Consider the following 23,084-nt stretch of genomic DNA (forward strand, 5'->3'; position numbering starts at 1 on the left):
TGCAACGCCGTTGCTTCCATGTTGCCTAGCCGAACAATTTGCTCTCCACGAACGCGCAACATCGAAAACCGTCGCACGTTAGAAAAAAAGAGTCACAGTTTCACCGCGAGAGCGAAATAGTGAATCGGACAGCAGCAAGTAGGAATTTTATACGAATATAGACTAGCAGCTCACTCCTTCAGCAAACGCAGCCGCTGCAGTAAGAGAAGTGACCTATCTATGGCTCAGGGGCGGATCCAGGGGCCTGCTTTGGGGCGGGGAGGGGACGAATACAAAGGCTGAAGCCTCTGCCTCAGCAGTGCATTTTGGCGGGTCACGCACATTTACAACAGCTCAGGGGAGATTATGGCGGCGCCTAAGAAGCCTTCGTTGGAAATGTGCATAGGGAAGAAGGAAAGGCTAGACCGATGAGGAGAGAGGTAGAGAGCAGGAACAAGATTCTCTTTACCCCTTGTGGGCAGTGGTAGGTAAAGCAACCTGACAAAGGAGGGAAAACTCAACAAGCAGCCTGACAAAGGAGGTGGAAGACAGGCACTATGACAGGCACTGAAGGGAGGGGGCGGGGGCTGGCTTTGGGCGGGGGGGGGGCGATCGCCGCTATTGCCCCCCCCCCCCCGGGTCAGCCACTGCTATGGCTTCAGCGGAAGTTTTGCAATTAGAGCATAACACCTACAAAGATATGAGCCGTCTGCTGATCCCCTCTAGATACCGCGGCACACGCGACCACACCCGCTGCAGGGGCGTAGCCAGAAATATTTTTCGGGGAGGGGGGGGGGGGTTCAACTATACTTTATGTATGTTCTTGTGGGCTTTTGTATGTGTGCGTGTATATATACGCAAGCAAAGTTGAAAATTTTCGGGGGGGGGGGGTTGAACACCCCCCCCCCCCCTGGCTACGCCCCTGACCCGCTGGTACAAAGTACGCACTTCCTGTCGGATTCATGCAGCCCCTCCACCCTCCCTCAGCAATCCTCCGGCTCCTATCTTCATGTGCCCATCGCGCGAAGGAGACGGTCGGCTCGTTTCATCTCTGCTTAAGGCCAACTCCCGGCGATTTTTCGAGTTCAGTTGGATCTCAATAAAATTCGCTGGGTCCGTTCCTTTTCACGTTCCCGTAATTTATGCCAAGTTACAAGCTGGAGAGATACGCAGATTCATTACAAATGAATTTTATTGATTGCCCCTACTCTCCCCACCTCGCTTCCCAGAATTATTGGCAACATTGTGTGCGTGACGTCATTTTTGGTATAGCAGAAGTGACGGAACCGAGGTGCCACTAGAGCGTCTGCTATCCGCAAGGCAACAATCGTGTGTGTTTGGCCCGACGTTACTAGATTCTATTCTAGTAACGTTGGTTTGGCCAGCGCTTCGTTGGCTGGGCGTGTGCATTTCAGTTCCTTGTGGTAGTGCGTGCGATGGGTGGCAAGTGGTGTTGAGTTGTGGGCTGCACACGGTTGCCCGTTGGCAGTCACGAAACACTCGCACCTAACGATTACAGTGCGTCTAGCAATGCCGGGTTACCGCACGGAAAGTGCGGTAATACCGTACCGGCTAAAGAATGCACATGCGGAAACATTACCGTACGGAAACACTTTCCGTAACGTATACAGGGTGCACCGTGACCGGCCCTATCGGTATACGGTCAGCTGCGCGTCGTGCTAAACAACGTAGCCTAATCTAGTAAGGTCGTTGCGAAAGGTGGATCGTACTTTGCTTATATTAAATTCCTTCGGCCCTACCAACGCGATGTTGAACGCCGCTATTGCCAAACTTATGCACTCTTCTCACAGCAAGATTAAAAAAAAGTCACAGTTTCGCCGCAGCAGCGAAGCAATGAATGCGATAGCAACAAATTAGAATGTAAGGCGAAGAACGGAAAGCAGCTCGAAATTGCCAGCGCGTCGCTCGAGCCCAAAGGACGCATGAAAACAACGCACACAGGACGAGCGCGAACTATCATGCGTCACAGCTCTATACTTGAAGCGAACTGCTGAAACATGAAGCAGGACGCACGAAACGAACGAACATGTATACACAGGACGAGCGCGAACTAAATGTCGCAGTTGTTACTTATTTCTGTTTGAACAGCTCGCTCCTTTCGCAAACGCGGCCGCTGCAGCGAGCGAAGTGACCTTCGTACGCTCTGTGACTTCAGCGCGGACATCGCGGGGAAAGCACAAGACATGCAATCCCCCGCTCCAACCCCCGGCCGCCCCCTTCTTTCCTTGAGATAAGCGCACGAAGGCGACCACGCCCTGTAGGGCGAAGAGCCTCGGCGTTCGCAGGAGCGGGGCGACGACATTTAAAGAGCGCCCAGCGCGCACATCGCGCCATCTCGCTGGTGAGTAAGAAAGCACGCTGAAGTAAATGGTGTATATAAATAGTTCGCCGTTAGTATGCTGAAAGACGCTGCTCTACGTGGCTTAGCCGTCTAACTACGCGAGTTGCGGAGCGAGAGGTCGGCCGTTCGATTCCGCGCGTCGGAAAGTATTTCTAAATTTTTTTCTTTGTGGCTTTTTATATATAGATACATATACATATACGGTGCATGACGGCGGCGACGGCAAAAATCATCAAAGACTGTCCATATAATTGCTATCGCAATAAAAGATTTAGTTAGTCCGCAAACTTCTCAGCGATAGCATTTTACCCGATCGCGGCCCCAGAAGCTTGAGCTGTCTGGACAGGTGGCGCCATCTGGCGTTGGAATGCGCAACCAGGCAAGCAAAGAACTAAACAGGTGCGTTCCACTTCATCGAAGAGGATCTGAATGGCGATCTTAGGTGGCCTCAAGTGCGTCGGAATCGCAGCTGTCGTTTTCCGACAGCTCCGAGGAGCTTGTGCACGTGGCAGGGTCAGACACACAAGAGATATTTCCGACGGAGTCACCTTTTCCCTGAGCGTCTGCTCTTCGCCGCTGGCGGGACCGCTACGCGCTGGCGGGACCGGCATGCCTTGCATGATTTCCGGTTTTTCCCGACTAATACGTCACGTGAAGGCAGCATGCTCGCTTGGGTTTCGGTTTGGATGTCGTGCTTTTTCGCTTATTTAAAATTATTCTCCAATATCCCGAGTATTTCTACTGTCGGGCCCGTGACAGGAGCGTCTCAGGAACATAAAAGCGCCATTACTTTGACATGGCCGAAAAATCACCGGAGTTGGCCTTTAAGCCCCGTTCGTCGGCAGCGCTCGCGCACTTTCACTCGCACATGGAGTATACGACGCGCGGGGTGATAAGGAAGATCATGACGAAGGCAAAAATTTCGCCTGAAGTGTCTATATAATTGCTATCGCAAAAAAAAGCAAAATAGCTGCGGGCTAAGATCGCACGAAAGCACGGCAACAGCCTGAACTACGGCACATCCGATTATGGTGGCCAGGTTTCTGTTCTCCGACATCGCGCGCCGAATCAAGCAGGTGGGACCCGTGCCACTGTCGCGAATTTCGGTCGCCGCTATGCCTTGGCTCTGAAATGTTTTGCAATTCGGCTTTGCAGCAAAACGTCCACATGAGCAGTGGCGTGGCTGATAATTGCGAGCTGCAGCCCCCAAAAATATCGGTAGACTGCCTAAAACTTATTTCAGCAGTGCCCTCACCGGGAAGAGAAAAGAAAAAAAGCGTTCACTTGCTGTAAATAGGACTGTTAGTTACGCTCGCTCTCGCCTGGAAATTTGTTCTATTCTTCACAGCGTCCTAATAGCATCTTTGAAGCTCGGGTTCAGAGAGAGTGTGCTCTCCGATAACCGACAACATGCGTCGTCGTCTTTTTCCTCGCCGATTGGGATGGTTTGCAAGATACAAGCCTTGTCGACGACATCCGCTTCCTGAACGATCGCAATAGCTTGCAAGATATAACTCAGACTCGTTACATCTACTGTTACTGCTTCTACAACTAATAATGATTGTTACTTGACACGCGGCTATAACAAAAGCACTATATCGGGCGCTAACGCACAGCACGCGCAACAAAGAATATAGAACTACACTGCGTAGTCACAGAACACCCTGACAACATTGCGCGATACGATGCGCCGTGGTTCCCGTATGCCACGCATTAGCCGTATTCTTTCCCACTCCACCGCTCCCAAGGCGAGGGAGGTGCGCCCTTACCCGCAGCCGCAGCCGCAGCGGCCGCTCGATTTCAAAAATGCGCTCACAAAATCTCGAGTTAGCGTTACCGCGATTTTCGTTGCCTTTCAATAAAGTTACTGTGGATTTTCTCTCATGGGTGCACAGTTTCCCTGAGTTTTCCTTGAGTATTTCGAGATTATTCAAAATCTCTGAGAATGCCCGCTTTTCCCGGTCGGTAGACACCCTGAAGTCTTTGACTATGGGACCCTCGTCTGTATATTACCTGTATCCATTTCAATGTATTCAAGGCATGACAAAGCAAATTTCAAATTCCAAACAAGTTTGTCCCAGTCGAGCGTCAGCAGAGGCCTGATGCAAAGAACTTTGGGAAGGAAAGCATCGATGGCTTCACCACACGTAATTGGCTGAAATGCTCAAGTAGGAGACTCACAGACTCCTGCAGGACGTCGCCGACGGCGTCCACCTTGAGCAGCGACGTCTTCTGTTTGTCCATGCGAGCGTACATGTTCTGCACGGCTTGTGCGTGGGCCGCCTTGCTGCCCGTTACCAGCAGCACGTCCATGCTCCTGCACAATTGGACGGGCCCCAAACAAATGACCGCCATTCAAATAACTGCGTTGGTCAACTAACTGTATAAAAAGCGTCAATCTCGAAAAAGAACTTTGACATGTGCGCGTTCATTCGCAATTTGTACGACACTGTGTTAGCGATCGCAAACAGTAGAGTACGACCGCATGAACTCCGCAGAGTCCCATAGCTGTTTAGAGGCCTCAGCTCAACGGCATGAATTCTCACTGGTACAGAATGTTTTCCTGTCTATTTTCCGAGCGAAATGTTTCTCAATAATTATGTATCCAGAAATGCGGCATCGTAAAGCTAACGGCGCACGTCGTAGCAATCCCATGTTAATGACACGTAGAAAGCTGGCTGGCCAGGCTTTTTCTAAGTGATCATTTCCTTAAATTATCGATAACTCATGTTACAAACAGTTAACTTACACAGCATGCAACAAATACAGCCAGTGAGGAAACGTTTCATTAACCCTCTTTCTGAGCACACTGATCATCTTCCTGTAAGAACTTGCAGGGGAGGAAGCAGGCTCCAACGTTTTGGAGCAGGGCGGAAGCATCAAAATGACTATTTTGGACCGGAGCAACACATTTGTAGCTTTGTAGCAGAAACAGGGAAGATTGGAGTGGTCGCCCTCCCAAGAGCATCTAAATTAACAAACGATTATTTCAACAAATACAAGGTAGAAAAACTCATGGGCCAAGTGAAATTTCCGTGGAAAATGTATGCTCGTCTTGCCAAGCAACTTAACAAAATAAACTTGATTAATCTGTAACAGCATGGAACTGTAACGTTGTGCAGACTGTAGTAACAATTAGGGCGAAAGCACAACACAACAACAATAAGAATCAATGTATTGGGCATAACAAGCATGAAATACACAGCACGAACCAGTAGTTGCACTACTAATAAAGTTTTCAAGGCAGCCTAAATTAGGCAGGTCTTCGGGATAGCCTAAACTAGCACTACTAGCAAAATGATATTTCATTTATCTTCATTGACTGAAGAAGCGAATCTATTTCTTTGATTCGGCCTAACACACGTACCTGACAGCTTAGAGTTCACGTCACCAAGCAGAATATCTCCACTCTTCGCGAAGAGTGGGAATATTCTCCGCGAGACTGTTGCTGCGTATTTTAGGAGCGGAGCTCTTTAAGCGTGTCGTTGCGCGAGGTAGTGCGAACAGAAGCTATCATCATCATGAAAAGGCACGCGCTTTCTTCGTCCTTTTCTTCCTTTCAATCCTCCTCTTCATGTTCTCCTTCACTCCTTAAACACGCGCGCCGATTTCTCCGGTGCGGGATCGAATAATCTGATAGGTGAGGCAACGACTACACAGAGAGAGAGAGAGAGAGAGAGAGAGAAAGAAACAGAAAAAGAGAAATTCATGGCGAAAAAAAATTCTTGGCGAGGCAGGGTTCGAACCCGCGAGCCCACGATCTGCAGGCGAACGTCCTAATCATTCGACTATCCAGGCGCGTTAGCAGATCATAGCATAGCCTTGTATAGTACAGGAAGGTGGCGGCAAAGGAAAGTGAGGATCAGACAGACAGTAAAGCATAGCATAGAACGATAAAGAAAGACAGAAAGAGAAAGCAAGAGAGAGACAGAAAGAGGAAGCAAGAAATAAAGAGAGAGAGAAAGAAAGAAGCAGAAATAAACAGAAACAAAAAAAACAGCAAGAACAGAGAGATGAGAAAAAAAATTCACAGCATATCCACGGGTGAATGATGAAGAGCTTGGGCGAAGCTCCTGAAGCAATCATGGTTACACCGCGAAATCTTCAGTGGTTTCGCCCAGCAGTAATCAAAGCGATAGCCCAGTACACCATCAAAGACGTGACAAACACTGTATATATTTATACTGTGAGCTCCAGCTCCAAATATAGCCGTATCCTAAAACGAGGTCAGGCAACCCTGGGAGCCAACGAACGTTTTCCCGCCGCGAGAGAGCGGAGAGCCGCGGTATCCGGCTTCATGCAATGTGACCGTCCTTTGTATTCTGCCTAGCCTTCTCAAATTAAACGTTTTTCTACCCTTTCCGTCCTGTTACTCCGCTCACACATGGCGCAGTCGACACCCGCAACCTGCCACAGCCAGTTCGCTCGCCAAGTAAGTCGCCGTGCCCTCGCCTGAGCGCTGTTGAACGCCAAATCAATCCTGAGCCTACCCAGCACGGCGTGTCAACAACGATGACGTTTATCAACTGGGGTGTTTCCACCGCAGAAGACGTTGCCACATTGAATGTACAGTTGATTAAAACTGAGCTGCAACTCCGGAGCCTCTCCACAACCGGCAACGAGGAGTAACTAATTGACCGACTACTGGTTGACACTGCCAAAGAGCCACCGCCAAACCATGAACCCGCGCCATGCGTGCCTGCAATTTCAACGTCGTTCCCGACCGTGCCAGTGCCTACTATGTCATTCCCAGCTATGCCAACCTTCACGTCAGACCCAGCCGAAAACATGCAGCGCATGGCAGCTTTTCTTCACCAGAACATGGCCGTGATGATGATGACGATAGCCAGTCAAGCGAACTCAGTGCACGTGACAACACCACCAGATCTCTCAGCTTCACTGCCTACCTTGAACGGCAGTGGTACCCCTACTTTCAAGCACTGGATCGAAGAGCTCGAGCGCATTCAACGACTTGCACGATGGGAAGATCCGACTCTCCTCGCCATCGCGCAAGGAAAGCTACGTGGTGTCGCAGCCGACTGGCATGCCTCCACAGGGCAATTTACCACCTGGGCCATCTGGAAGGCCGGACTCCAAGAACAATTCGGCGAGCAACTTTCGATCATACAGTGGCAACAGAAGGTCACAGCCCTCACACAAAAAAATTACAGCATATCCACGGGTGAATGATGAAGAGCTTGGGCGCAGCTCCTGAAGCAATCATGGTCTCGGGATTCGCTTCTCGTTGAGCCCGTTTCGCAGCGGCGTCCTTGGCGCGGACCGTCACGGGATCCGCCTGGCTGCCGCCAAGCGAGCGCCCGCCGCTGCGCATCGCCCATGCTCCGCCAACGATCCGACAGGTACGGCGACGATCCAGGAGAATGAGAGACGCTCGCTCCCCGCGCAGCCCGCGCAGCAGCCAATCGGGGAGCAGCGGCACTTCCAGCGCCATCTAGTCTCGATTCACACAAGCGCCATATTGCACACAATTCTATTGGACCAACGCCATCTAGGAAATGAGACGAGAAATGGTGATGACGACACAGATTGTGTACAGCGCCATCTAGAATATCGTCCCTGAACTGCAGTTTTTATGTACTTCTATGAGACAGCGCCATCTATTGCATCATACGGGAGATCCGTTTACGCCGGACAACGGAGGGGTGACAAGGTTAGACTAAGAGGAGCTACGCCCCTAAAAGCCGGAGAGAGCCTGCAGCAGCACACCTTTGCAAAGCTCAAGATCATGTCACGCTGTCCAATTCCCATTACTGACAAGGAACGTATCGAATACCTCGTTCAAGGCATTCGTGACGACCAGGTAGCCACATTCATCGCTGTTCAGCAACCCCGTACCGTCGATGACTTTCTTAACGTTGTATCCGAAGTGGATAGAACATTGGACCACGCCCGCCTGATCTGATCTCCGCAGTCAACAGAGCAATTCGCAGGACAGCCGGTACGCCCCCAGTTCGAGAGTGCTACTCCCAGATCTGACAGTACTGTGAATTCCCCACAGAATGCTCGACCATCTACGTTCCAGCACGCTACACCCATGAGGCAGCCTCCTCGTATTGCCAGCCTACCACCAGCTGACCAGGAGTCAAGGTACGAAGCCATTGCCGCTAATTATGGTGCCCCGGCATATAGCAGCGGCCAAGACTTGCGAGACGCTGTTTGTTACAACTGTCAAAAGAAGGGTCACCCTGCAAGTAAATGTACTGCACCAAAGCAGCCTCCTGGTGACAACAAGCAGACAGTCCCCAAAGCACCAACAGCCTGTGTTGGCCGTGTCAACGACACCCTGTATGGATCCATGTTCAGATGTGCCATTGTTACCGCTCAAGTCAAAGGACTGGGAGAGATCAGTGCTTTCCCTGATAGCAGCTCGAATGTTACTATTCTTGCAGCAAGCCTAGCATCAAACCTCAAAATCGCACCGTGGACCAAGCCACCTTTGCTTGTCGTCGGCGGGAGCTCCGTCATACCTGAAGGATCAGTCTTTTTGAGAATCACCATCGGACCCCTATCTGCAGTTGTCGAAGCAGCCATCCTTGAACGGAACGCCCTTCCCCTCATTCTGGAAGAGGATTGGTTTTACGCAGCTCAAGCTGAACTCCACTTCAAACCTCCGAAGCTGCCTGTGATCTGCCAGCCATCTACCAACGTTGTCGTGCAGTGCAAAGAGGAACTGTTGCCAAGGATGTCAAATGCAGTAATGCTGACAACGTCTGCGTTGTCGCGTTTTGATCCCGCGCAGCCCACGGCAGAGCCGCTTCAAATAGAGTATGAACCGGACAAGAATGAACCCTTGTGGAGCCAGCTCAACAAGGCGGCCCTAGTTCAACTGAAAACATGCACCACAGGCCCACTCCAGACGAGCTCCTCCAGCCCGTTGCCTTCAGGCCCACTTGCTAACGTCCTTGATGATCCCCTGACTGACATATGCTTTGGGGCTCAGCTCAGTCCCGAAGAACAAGCGGCCGCGAAGTGTATTGTACAACGTCATGCTGGTCTTTTCAGCACCAGCCCAGAGGACATCGGTCTCTATGAAGGCATCGAACACGAGATCAAGCTGGTGCCTCATGCCAAGCCCTACGGTCGACAGCCGTACCGCTACACAGCCAGTGATAGACAATTTCTCGAGCGTCAGACAGCCATTCTGCTTGAGAGTGTCATCATCCGGCAATCCTACGGCCCTTGGGGCTTCCCAGCAGTGGTCGTGACACAAAACGACAAAAAGAGACTGTGTGTGAATTATATACCCCTGAACCAAATGACAGTGAATGTTTTACAGCCACTTCCCCGGGCCGACGACATTTTTGATGACCTTGCCGGAAGCTCCTTGTTTGCGGTCTTGGATTTGTGCTGTGCATACTGGCAAATCAGAGTGAAAGAGGAAGACCAAGAGAAAACCACATTCATCACGCCCCAGGGTACTTTAAAATGGACGCGAATGCCTTTCGGGTTGAAAAATGCACCATCCACCTTTCAAAATGCGATGCATAAAATATTTTCTCAGCAAAAACCTCGACAGTCCAAATCAGGTGTACGCACGTACCTGGACGACATCATCATCTTCACCGACACCTTCTTGGAGTTACTAGATCTTCTGGAGGATACTTTGACTCTCCTGCAGGAAGCCGGCTTCAAAGTTTCCTTGAAGAAATGCACGTTTGCTGTTTCTTCGGTGAAGTTTCTCGGATTTCTGATCTCGGAACAAGGCAAGCAACCAGACCCCTCAATGATTGAAGCACTCCTGCGAATCCCTGTGCCGAAAACGTCAAAACAGGTGCTCTCTTGGCTCCAAACAGCCGATTTTTACGGACGCTTCATACGTGACTTTTCGAAGATTGCTGCGCCTCTCCAAGCCGCCATTCGGACTGTCGAATTCGAGTGGACACCTGAGTGCCAGCGGGCATTCGACACTATTCGCTCTGCACTAACGTCAGTGTCATGAGTAAGGAGAGGACGTATGGACGACGAAGACGACGAAGTAGGAGGAGAAGCACGCGGAACAGGCACGAGCGCGTGCAGGGTAGCGCACGGCGCGATGCGCGTGACACGAGCCGAAAACGAAGGCAGCAGTTCGATGAGCTGGCATTGTTTGCGTGGCTACTGAAGAAGAAGGTCGCATTGGCAGCTACGTTCTGTCAACGGGAAGGCAGCGAGCGTTCGATACCGGAGGCCGTGACACTGGCACTCCGTGGCGTGGCCGTTGACCTCGACGACGCTCGGGCGAGGCTCCTCAGAGGTGCTGCAGCACCTTACGGCAATCCCGGACGCACCAGCAGCAGTCCCCCTTCAAACTTCGGCCAGCAACAATCCCCGGGACGCCACGTCATCATGTACAGCAGGGGCCGAGCTCGTACTTAGACCTGAGCGGCAGCGACGCCTGCCCACGTCAGCGACCGGGAAGCGGCTTACGGCAGCGTGGCCAACCGTCGCGTATCGGAGCGACAATTGAAGAGGATCGTCGGATACATCGACTGCGGATCCAACCCCACGGAGGCGGGACTCATGGAGTTTGACGGAACCAAGTAAGCGTGTTCTATCCAGACTACGATTCGACGGCGAGGCCTACGTGGCCAGACACTCTAGTAGCGACGCTAGTCGTAGGTTTGAAAGTACTGAGAGTTGTGTTTGTTGACTTTCACATATTTCCTGTGTGGTTATAAGATTTTCTCTGTTAGTTATTTTGAGTGTTTTCTTATAGTTTTTCTTGTGTGCAATTAAATTATGTTTGCTGTGCCTACCTGCGCCTTCTCAATCTATCTCCAGCGCACACGCCTCCGAGATCGGTGACAAAACAATTGGCGAGCCTGCCAGGATCATCAGATTCTAGGATCATCAGGTCCCAGGATTCAATCCGGCCGAGTCACCGATTCTCAGGGGGAATAAGTTGGTGCGGAGATGGATTGGGAGCGCTTGACGGCGATAGCTAAAGATCTAGGAATGACAAAAGAGGAGACTTTGAAGTTTTTTGATAATGCCCAAGTAGAACATGAGCGCGAATTTGAACGCGAAAAAGAGCTTCTCGAATTGAAGTTGAGACTAGCGCAACTTAATCGTGTTCCGCAAGACGACCAGAGTGTCACATCAGCATCCTCTGGCTCGCAGTCACCCAAAACTACCCGCATATGTCCGAGAAAGTTAATGGCTCCGTTCGATGAAAGACGTGATGACTTGGATGCCTATTTGCACAGATTTGAACGGATTGCCAGGGTTCAAGGTTGGGACAGAAGGGAGTGGGCAACAGCACTCAGCCTTTGTCTGGTAGGAGAAGCCTTAAGTGTTTTTGGCCGAATGCCCGCTGATGACTCCATGGATTATGACAAAGTCAAGAAAACACTGTTGCAAAGATTTAGGTTGACGGCAGAGGGCTTCCGTGAGCGGTTTCGTGGGTGCAAGCCAGAGAATGCAGAGACAGCGAAGCAGTTTGTGTGCCGCTTGTCAAACTATTTTGAAAGATGGATGGAGATGGCGAATGTAGAAAAAACATATGAAGGCGTACGTGATTGCATGGTCGTGGAGCAATTCTTGAATTGTTGCAGTAACAAGTTAAGTGTTTTCCTGAAGGAACGAAAGGTAGCCTCACTTGATGATGTAGCAGAGCATGCCGATCAGTATTTGGAGGCCCAGGGATTTAGAAACCTAGGGAAGGCAAATGAAGGCTGTGACAAAGCAAGAACAGATGAGTCAGAGGGTAGACCTCAGGGGGTACCGAACACGCCACAGAGACAACTCAGGTGTTTCCTGTGTAACCGCATTGGGCACCGAGCTATGAGTTGTCGAACTGGAGATGGTCGTTCACAAGTAGTGGTGTGTCAGTTGTGCAACAGAAGGGGACACCGGGCGAATGAGTGTAGGTCAGGGACTACAGACAAAGTAGCCTGTATAGTGGACTCTCAGGATGGTAGCACAAGAGAAGTTGGGACTAAAGACACAGTAGCTTGTATAGTGGACTCACAGAGGGATAGCGTGGAAGAAGGGCAACAGGCACAGAAAGAAGAGTCGGGTAAGAACGAAAGTAAGCTGTACTCTCAAGGAGACGGGTTACCGGTCGTAGACGGAGAGGTGCATGGACAAAGGGTGAAAGTTTTGAGAGATACAGGCACAAATATTGTTTTGGTGAAAAGGAGCTTAGTAGACGAATCGAATCTAACAGGGGAGTACGCAACAGTCATTTTGGTGGATAGTTCGGTGAGAAGGCTTCCAGAAGCTCGGATAAAAGTTGCAAGTCCATATTACACAGGTTGGGTGACAGCAAAGTGCTTGGAGAAGCCCATGTATGACCTGATTTTGGGTAATGTGCCGGGAGTCAGGAAAGTAGATGAGCCTGATACGAACTGGGAAAACAACAGGGACGTGGTAGATGAACAGAATGCAACCAGTGGTAGAGTAGCGGAATCAAAGGAGAGTGGTAAGAAGGAATCATGTCACGACAGAGTAAGAGAAGTGCAGACGCCAATAGCAGAAGTGGCATTGGCAGCAATTACGAGAGCGGCGGCAAAGAGAGAAGCAGAGGCCACAAGATTGAAGGTGGTGACCATGCAGAGTATAGATATAACCCCTATGGAGTTCCGAGAAGAGCAGAAAAGGGATGAATCGTTGAAGGGTTGTTTTGAGAAGGTAGGGGAACCATTCAAGAAACAGCGAAGCAGGAATGTATTTGAGCTCCAAATACACGATGGACTATTGTATAGGAGATGCCAGTTTAGTTCAGGAAGGGAAGTACTACAGCTGATGGTACCCAAAGCTTTCAGGAAAGCGATACTTATCTTGGGACATGACAGTGCCATGGCAGGGCATCAGGGAGTTAAGAACACGCTGACTAGAATTACAGAAGAATTCTTTTGGCCTGGGATTCAGTCAGAAGTTAAAAGGTACGTGAAATCTTGTGATGTGTGTCAGCGCACAGTACCAAAAGGGAGAGTAGGCAGAGCTCCGTTAGGGAATATGCCCATGGTGGACATGCCATTTCGAAAGGTGGCGATTGATATTGTGGGACCAATATCACCAGCATCAAGGGCAACCGATATGTGCTGACATTAGTTGATATGGCAACTAGATACCCAGATACAGTCGCATTGAAAAAGATAGACACCATACATGTAGCAGAAGCACTGCTAGAGATGTTTTCTCGGTATGGGGTGCCTAAGGAACTGGTGAGTGATAGGGGGTCGAATTTCACTTCAGAAATTATGAATGAGCTGAATAGGCTATTGTCAATCGAACATAGGCTCACTACACCATATCATCCTATGTCTAATGGATTAGTAGAAAGAGTTAATGGGACGCTCAAGACTATGGTAAAAAGGATGTGCCAAGAAAAACCTAAGGATTGGGACCGGTATTTGCCTGCATTACTTTTCGCGTATCGAGAGGTGCCCCAAGCAAGCCTAGGCTTTTCACCATTCGAAATGATATATGGTAGAACAGTAAGAGGGCCATTGGCGATTTTGAGAGAACTGTGGGCTAATGAGCAAATTGAACCAGAGATGAAAACGACGTATACATATGTCCTGGAATTGAGAGAAAGGCTAGAAGAAACGTGTAAGGTAGCGCACGAAAGTCTAAGAGCTGCACAACAGCGATACAAGAAGTATTATGACCGAAAAACAACTGAGCGGAAGCTGATGCCAGGGGATAAAGCTTTGATTCTACTCCCCAGTGATAACAACAAATTACTGATGCAATGGAAGGGTCCATTCATAGTAACGCGAAAGAAAAGTGAAGTAGATTATGAGCTGATGGTACACGACAGTAAGAAAGTATTCCACATAAATATGTTAAAAAAATATGAGGAGAGACACCAGCCCAAAGGATTGGAAGTGGCCTGTATGATAGTTACAGAAGAGAAAGATGACATTCAAGTGGAAGCCTGTAACTACCATAAGAGCATGGGGCTAGAGAAGGTCGTTATAAATCCAGCTCTGGGGATGAAAGAAGCAGCGGAGCTTCAAGCATTATTAGAGAAATATGGTGAATTGTTATCTGACATGCAAGGGAGAACTAATGTTATCGAATGTAAGCTGGACTGTACCACGGCGACGCCAGTTTATGTCAAGCAATACCCTTTGCCGTTGATGCTACAAGAGGCTGTTGAAAAGGAGGTAGACGAGATGCTCCGCTTAGGGATTATAGAGAGGTCGACATCACCTTACAACGCACCGTTGGTGGTGGTAAAGAAACCAGACGGTTCTAACAGAATTTGCGTAGACTTCCGACAGTTGAACAATATACTCGTGGCGGACTCAGAACCTATACCGAGAGTGGATGTGGTTTTTGCAAAGGTCGGGGGAAAAAAGTTCTTTTCAAAGCTAGATTTGACCAAGGGGTATGGCAAATACCAATGGAGAAAACATCTAAAGAAAAGACGGCGTTTTCCTGCACACGAGGGCTATTCCAATTCAAGTATATGCCCTTCGGACTTAAGACCGCGGCAGCTGTTTTCACAAAACTGATGAGGAGAGTGCTCCACGGGATTAGAAACGTTGAGCATTATATTGATGATATTCTTGTGGCTACAGACACGTGGCAGGAGCACTTGGAAACATTAGCAATTCTTTTTCAAAGGCTTCAGGAGGCCAGACTAACAATTAAGCCAAATAAGTGTGAATTTGGGTTCCAAGCGGTGACATTTCTTGGACACAAGTTGGGCATGGGTCACATCGCCACAATAGAAGGAATTCTAGAGAAAATTCAAGCAGCAAAGACACCAAGGACTGAAAAAGAAGTACAATCATTTTTGGGGTTGACCGGATTTTATAGAGAATTCATACCCCGATATGCAGAGATAGCGGCTCCCCTAGTTGCATTAACGAAGAAGAGAGCCAGTAATGTTGTGAAGTGGACACCAGTAGAAGAGAAAGCATTTGATGCATTAAAGGAGAGTATGGCCAAACCGCCGGTCCTATTGGCGCCAGATCTAGAGCAGGAGTTCGTGCTCCGGACAGACGCATCAGAGCGAGCGCTGGGTGCAGTCTTGTTGCAAGAAAAAGACGGCAGGTTACATCCTGTATTTTATGCAAGCAGGGGATTAAACTCTGCAGATAGAAATTATTCGACAGTGGAAAGGGAAGGCTTGGCATTAGTATGGGCTGTCAAAAGGTTCCACATTTGTTTGTTCGGAAAGAAATTCAAAGTGCAGACGGATCATCAACCGTTAGAGTTCATAAACAAGGCGAAGTTGACAAATGGAAGAGTAATGAGATGGAGTCTTGCACTGCAAGAATATTCATTTAGTGTAGAATATATTAAAGGGAGAGAAAACGTGGGGGCCGACTTTTTGAGTAGAAGTTGTTGAGCGGCCAAAATAGGTGTAGAGGGTAAAACAGGGAATAGCAAAGCTTGATAGCACTAGGAGGATGAAATTGTGCAACATATATGGCGATGTATTGATGTGTGTGGTGTATATATAGTGCGATAGGGACGATTGACTTATATAGCAGTGTTGTGAAGTGACCAGCGAAGTGTGTGTGTGACAAGTATGTGGTGAAGTGTCAAGCGGAAAGGCCTGTGAGTTGACAAGAAGACAGGCATTACGACAAAAGAAGAAGAGTACAGTTTTTTTTGAAAAAAAAAACTTTCGGAAAAAAGGGGCCTATGTCATGAGTAAGGAGAGGACGTATGGACGACGAAGACGACGAAGTAGGAGGAGAAGCACGCGGAACAGGCACGAGCGCGTGCAGGGTAGCACACGGCGCGATGCGCGTGACACGAGCCGAAAACGAAGGCAGCAGTTCGATGAGCTGGCATTGTTTGCGTGGCTACTGAAGAAGAAGGTCGCATTGGCAGCTACGTTCTGTCAACGGGAAGGCAGCGAGCGTTCGATACCGGAGGCCGTGACACTGGCACTCCGCGGCGTGGCCGTTGACCTCGACGACGCTCGGGCGAGGCTCCTCGGAGGTGCTGCAGCACCTTACGGCAATCCCGGACGCACCAGCAGCAGTCCCCCTTCAAACTTCGGCCAGCAACAATCCCCGGGACGCCACGTCATCATGTACAGCAGGGGCCGAGCTCGTACTTAGACCTGAGCGGCAGCGACGCCTGCCCACGTCAGCGACCGGGAAGCGGCTTACGGCAGCGTGGCCAACCGTCGCGTATCGGAGCGACAATTGAAGAGGATCGTCGGATACATCGACTGCGGATCCAACCCCACGGAGGCGGGACTCATGGAGTTTGACGGAACCAAGTAAGCGTGTTCTATCCAGACTACGATTCGACGGCGAGGCCTACGTGGCCAGACACTCTAGTAGCGACGCTAGTCGTAGGTTTGAAAGTACTGAGAGTTGTGTTTGTTGACTTTCACATATTTCCTGTGTGGTTATAAGATTTTCTCTGTTAGTTATTTTGAGTGTTTTCTTATAGTTTTTCTTGTGTGTAATTAAATTATGTTTGCTGTGCCTACCTGCGCCTTCTCAATCTATCTCCAGCGCACACGCCTCCGAGATCGGTGACAGTCAGCGCCAATACTGGACCATTTTGACGCTGATGCACCCACGACAGTTGCCACAGACGCATCCGCTACAGCCCTTGGGGCAGTGCTCACCCAAAAGAAAGACGGCAAAGAGATTGTGATTGAGCACGCCAGCCGATTGCTGACAGAACCTGAGCGTAAACTACACAGCAACGTTTGGGAAGCTTTGGCTGTGCATCGGACCATTACAGTGAAGTTTCGACATTACCTACTAGGACGACGGTTCCATCTTCTGACAGACAACTGGTCAGTCGCCTGTTTGACCACAAACTTGAAGCCGTCTCGACGCTTCACAGGAATGCTACTCGATCTAGCAGAGTTTGACTTCTCTGTTGAACACCGACCAGGCCGTCAGAACCATGTGGCTGACATGCTTTCGCGTTATTCATGCGCCACAGTGTCTCAAGTCCACAGCCTCATCACAATGCAAGCAGAAGATGAAATGTGCAAGGCTATCCGTGCAAAGCTTCTGTCAGGACAAGAGAACCAGAACTTTGTTGTGGTCAATGAAATCCTCTGCAGGGTTGTGAGTCCAGTCCTACACACAAATGTTGTCCCAGCCAAAATGCAACAGCAAGTCCTTGAACTTGCTCATGATGCCAATGGACACATGGATGTGTCACGCACCCTCACAAAGATCAAAGAGCGTTATTGGTGGCCGGAGATGGCTGCTACGACGAAAGAGTATGTAGAAGCCTGTCAAGTTTGCTAGGTGTACAACCGGCCTACCACACGTTCAGTTGGCACAGTGTGTTACATGCCTACGACTGAGATTCCATTCAGTGCCATAGCCCTTGACCATATTACAATGCCAGGAACAGAAGAGAAGTACATCCTTAACGTCATTGACTTCACAACCAGATATATTGTCCCAGCAGCGGTGCCCACAACCTCAACCAAAGATGTGCTAAAGCACTTGCATTCGCTGTTCTACAGATTTGGAGCCCCAGACGACTGCCTCTCCGATCATGCCAAGTCATTTGAGTCTCACCACTTCAAGAATTTCATGCGCATGCATGGTGTGAACATGAATTTTTCAGTAGCATACCCTGCCGCTAGCAATGGACTCGTTGAGCGGGCCAATGGAACACTTGCGACGGTACTTCGGAAATTGTGCAATGGTGATCAGTCACTTTCGGTCACTAAACTGGAAGAAGCCGCTTTTGCTGTCAATACAACCCGCAAACGAAGCACTGGCTTTTCGCCCTTCGAACTTTTGTTTGGGTTCATACCAAAACTGCCACATCAAAAAGTTCGCCCGCATCAAGCCTCTGACCTCAGCGAAAGACTCCTGACACTGCCAGACCGGCGAAGCGAAGCCGTCAGTAATTCGGAACAAGCGCAAGAAACTCGGAAAACGATATATGACAGGACACACCGCGATGCATCGTTTGACATTGGCGACTTTGTACGGGTGCGACGACAAGAGCCTATCCTACAGGGATCTGAAAAGCTTGCTCCCAAGTTCAAATGCTTATACCAAGTCACACGCAAGCGAACTCCAGTCACCTACGACGTTCAACAGGTAACAAACTCCGCAATGTCTAGACCAGACACTCGAGTTGCTCATGTAAGCCAGATGAAGAGATACCGTCCACCATACGTCGACCCAATCCTGGCCCAGCCGACAGCCGGAGATGCATCCCCTAGTCCAGACTTCGCCGTGTCGCCGCCCGAGGACCACGTCCCTGTTCACGACTCCGCTGAACTTGTAGATGCACCTACCTTACCATCACGCGTAGATGAAGCCTCGGCCCAGCCTCCAAGTCGACGACCCCTGCGGCATCGAACACAACCCCGATATCTACAGGACTATGGCCTGTCAATGCAAGATTAGTGTTTCTTTTTCCAAGTGGACTTGGACTTTTAAGTGGGGGTGGGATGTGAGCTCCAGCTCCAAATATAGCCGTATCCTAAAACGAGGTCAAGTAACCCTGGGAGCCAACGAACGTTTTCCCGCCGAGAGAGAGCTGAGAGCCGCGGTATTCGGCTTCATGCAATGTGACCGTCCTTTGTATTCTGCCTAGCCTTCTCAAATTAAACGTTTTTCTACCCTTTCCGTCTTGTTACTCCGCTCACAATACAAGGAATTTTATTAATCGTAAGTGGTAGCTAGACGTGCCTTCCGTTCCCCCTTCATTATAATGGCTTTATGGTCGGTGAAGTGATGGATCGGTGATGGGTCGTAGTGGGATGTTTGCAAAGACGAAGTAGTGGGCAGTTTGCAAAGGTGGATTCCCTTCCCCCTTCATTATAACAGCTTTATGGTCGGTGAAGTAATGGATCGGTGATGGATCATAGTGGGATGTTTGCAAAGACGAAGTGGTGGGCAGTTTGCAAAGGATCAGTTATGGGAGATACTGTTCGGGAGATACTGCCGGTTAGGCCTTACGCCTTACGCCGGACGCGTGACAAGGTTAGACTAAGAGGAGCTTCGCCCCTAAAAAAAGAAACAGAGGAAGAAAGCGAAAAATAAAGCAAAACAAAGAAGGCCACCCAGTTCCGCACTTCCTTCAGGCTTGGCACCCCTAGTCCGACGCTGCCTTAATTTTTTTTTTCTGTATCGATCCAAACCGGTATTATAAAAAAATGGGAAGGGGCGAAGCATGTGAGGTAGGGTGTTTCAGCTCCACTAACGTGAAACCTGTGGAGGGGCGAAGTGTGCGGAGGGGCGAAGTATGCAGTGTGCGCCGGTGTTTGTCACAGCAAAATCACTGCTAATGGGCAATGAGAGACAGACGAAAGATTAGACACAGAGACCCGTAGTCCACTTTTAGTTAGTGCACACTGCGAATCTTTATCGTTGAACTACGCACAAGAGAAATCTCCCACCGGCGCTACACTGCACGTCAAGATCCAGTGCTTATATATATACGAGGTGGCCGGTGAACGGTTGTGCAGCGCGAGCAGCCGGTTTTTTCAATCAAGAAACTCGCTAGCAGACGCTGCCTGCGTGGGCGTTGCCTCTCGCGGGCGAGGGCGCGTTCTCGTTCCTTACGAGCTGGTAGTTCAGGTTTTTCCACACGGCGAGCGCTGAGGCGGTGGCGCCTTCTCTTGCGCTCAAGCAAATGACCGGGTCCCGACAGCAGACAACGATGCACGCAGAGACCCTAAGGTGCTTCGCCCCTGAAAGGTTTGGGGTAGTTTTCAATAATTGTTGGGGTTTAACGTCCCAAATGGGGGAGTTTTCAAGTGCACGTGTGCTGCCGTAACTTTGCCTGAAGAGCGGCCGCGATAAAGGCACGCTCTGATGCGGAGGTCGTGTGCGGAGGTCGTGTGCTGCGCTGCAGTCGTACCGTGCTTTCTCGGATGGTTACTTCGCCGTGCGCTTGTAGAATGGATCAAAAGTCGTAGATGCCTTTCCAGGCGTAAAACAACAAGTGAGTCGTGGAATGTCCCGTCGACCCTAACCCGGCCTTCCCGGTCTGAGGGATTTCTTTTATATAGTGACGTAAGCGTGGGCGCAGGTCCCCATACTGAACTACCCATTGGCTACTGTGTTGGTTTCAGGGGCGTAGCCAAGGGCGGGGGGGTTGGGGGGTTCAAACCCCCCCCGAAATTTTTCAGTTTCGCTTGCGTATATATACACGCACACATACAAAGGCATGCACGAACATACATAAAGTATGGTTGAACCCCCCCCCCGAAAAAAATTTCTGGCTACGCCCCTGGTTGGTTTCACTGGTTACTGCTGTGGCCCGGCACAGAAACTGCAGCTAAAAGCTTCAGGAAGTTGACATCTACTAACGCACTTGTGCAGAGAGCGAAATAAGAATGATCGTCGCAATAGAAGGCGTGTGACACAAGAGAACGCCCGGCGCCGACTTTCGCCTGCCAGTTTCCTCGCCTTCTTGCACGAAAAGCGACCACGTTTCCTTCTTGATAGAACGGTTGGCTTTCGTCGAAATTTTCCATGTCGCGAAAAACATGTGAAACCACTTCGACAGCGCAAAAAATGTGGTTGTGCGCCAAGCCGTGTTCATAAATGGTTAGCATGCAAGAAGGCGACTGAAAATGATTTTCAACTCGAAAATTGGCAAATATAGGCAAGCATGATCATGAAAGTAAGCAAGACAGAGGCAAGAGAAGATAACTTATGAGCGATTTTATGCTAGCTAGTTGGTAGAAATTCATAGTGAAAAAACAGCGCGACGTAGACACAGACTAGGAAGCACACGGGACCAGCGCTGTCCTGTGTGCTTCGTGCAGCGCAGCGCTGATCCTGAGTGCTTCCTAGTCTGTCTACGTCGCGCTGTTTTTTCACTATGCAAGAAAAGAGTGTATCAGACATGAAAACTGAAGCGGCGCACAGAAGATATGCGCAACTATTGGCGTGAGAAGGGGGCCTATTGGTTGAGGCTCGGCTGCATTTCATTCACTCGGGTCAATGAAAGTTATCTCTCGCTCCACGGGTGGCATCATGCGCCTCCGACACCCCTTCAGTTGACAGCTTTGTTCAAACGCGTTCAAATTTCTCTCCTTGGCAATAATGAAACGCTTCTTTATTCAATGATTACCACGCTTAGCCCGCAGGCGCTGCACCAGGGGGCTTACAAGGTACAGCACACTTGCTGACTTGATAAGCGATTCCATACGCTCATGGAATGAACAAAGAATGAATTAGCATACAGATTAGTTCTGGTGCGGTATTGTGAAATCTTAAAACAGTCACATTCTGCTTCCACCGAAACCAGAAGATTTGATGACCTTTGCTTCTTACGTTGAAGCAGAAATTAGACCTATGCAACGTCCTCTTTAAACAAAACACTTTTTGCGTGATACAACATTTTTACTACTGTGCTTATGAAGCTGCAACTTACTTGAGGTTTGCTTCAATGAGACCACTGATGTCCTTGCGGCTGGAAAAAAAACACAAGTTTACGTTTCGCACCTTCTTGTGACGAGTGCTAACACAGTTTACAATTCGCCATCGATTTGGCGTCAGGGCAACTTGTGCTTCGGCGTAATAGCGCGACAAAAGGCAATGGTTGATTTGTGCTTCAGCGATGCTACGTCGGCTGGCATAAGAAACGGTGGTTGCAATATGAAATACCTCCAATTAATGTTTCTTCTTGATGCACAGCGCCTCTATCGCGGCTGAATTCCACAAGCGCTAACAAGTTGCGATACGCAGTTCCCTTTGCAAGGTCAGTGGTGCAACCATGACTTTAAATGCGAAGGCGTTTCTTAGTCGAGCTCAGGCGTCCGGCGTTGTCCGCGCGCCTCTCCGCTCTCACTCCCTCTCCCATAACAACAACTGCGGGCGCGCGCGCAGCAACCTCGCCTCTAGCAACCGGAGCAGGTGATGCGGGCGGAGTAGCGGAGAGTGAGTGGAGAGGAGGAGCGCGCTCTGGCGTGTGAGGGTGCTCGCATCGCGGGAGCTCGGCGGGGCTCCCGCGTGTGCGGAGAGAGTGTAGGAGAGGGTAGGTGCAGTGCTTCGCCGCTCCTGCTCTCCAGGCGCTGCGCCGTGCTCCCGACCGGGCTGCAGAAATTACGCGCCTTTTCCTCTTCAAACCACTACCACCACCACCTTCTCTCGCCGTTCGCTCTCTCTCCTCCCTGCGCCACCGCCTCAATGCAGTGCGTTTGAAACGCGTTTGTAGCGTTTGTGCTGCCTTGGCACAGCCTGAAAACAGCGCGTTCTAAACGCGTTTGTGCTGCATTGAAGGCGGTGGCAACATCCCTGAGGTGATTACGAACGCACGTAGGAAGCGTTCGCTGAAAGAGGCGCCCAAAAGGGAGACACTTGAGCGCGTCGATGTGTCCAGCTTTACGCCATTAAAATTATTACGCCGTGTACTCTCGGCGCAAGAAATACATTCGCATTTCCTCACGATTCCCTTCGGGGAGGTGGGGGATTTTTTTTAACTTTTTCATTGCTGTTTTTAAAATTGTTATTGCACGGATCTCTGGCTGGCACAGAAAGCGCGCCTGTGCGCGTTTTAATTTCAATTTACACGACACTGCGAAATCCCTGGGCAGAAGGACTGAAGCTAACTTACCTGAGAAATGCGGCTTCAGCTCTGTCAACAGAGTCCAAGTACTTAATAAAATTTTGTACGCCATTTCTATGCTGACCATTCTTAGTTTAATTAAGTAAAATCAGCTCATTTGTTTGCGCAAGTTCACAGCACACACAAAATAGCAGCGAACAAGGCTTTTTAATACGAGCAAAACAAAAGCCTTGCTGGCAATTCTTAAGCCTTAATCAGGAGTTTGACTTTTTCTGGCACGTAGCGCCGTCCTACATGAACCACATGC

At 49.8% G+C, this 23,084-nt stretch overlaps 1 protein-coding gene across 6 annotated transcripts in view; it reads right to left on the reverse strand.

Annotated features, from left to right (window-relative positions):
• Positions 1–23,084, reverse strand: part of LOC119379463 (uncharacterized protein ZK1073.1) — a gene marked incomplete at its 3' end in the record, with an annotated part of 493,970 nt that overhangs the window by 38,382 nt on the left and 432,504 nt on the right. For all 6 annotated transcript variants that reach the window (XM_049411988.1, XM_049411986.1, XM_049411989.1 and 3 more), the window contains 2 exon segments: positions 4,523–4,658; positions 21,644–21,682. In XM_049411988.1, the coding sequence (XP_049267945.1) occupies positions 4,523–4,658; positions 21,644–21,682 (175 nt within the window).

The sequence above is a fragment of the Rhipicephalus sanguineus genome, chromosome 1 (assembly GCF_013339695.2).
Source record: "Rhipicephalus sanguineus isolate Rsan-2018 chromosome 1, BIME_Rsan_1.4, whole genome shotgun sequence".
NCBI classification, from domain to species: domain Eukaryota; kingdom Metazoa; phylum Arthropoda; class Arachnida; order Ixodida; family Ixodidae; genus Rhipicephalus; species Rhipicephalus sanguineus.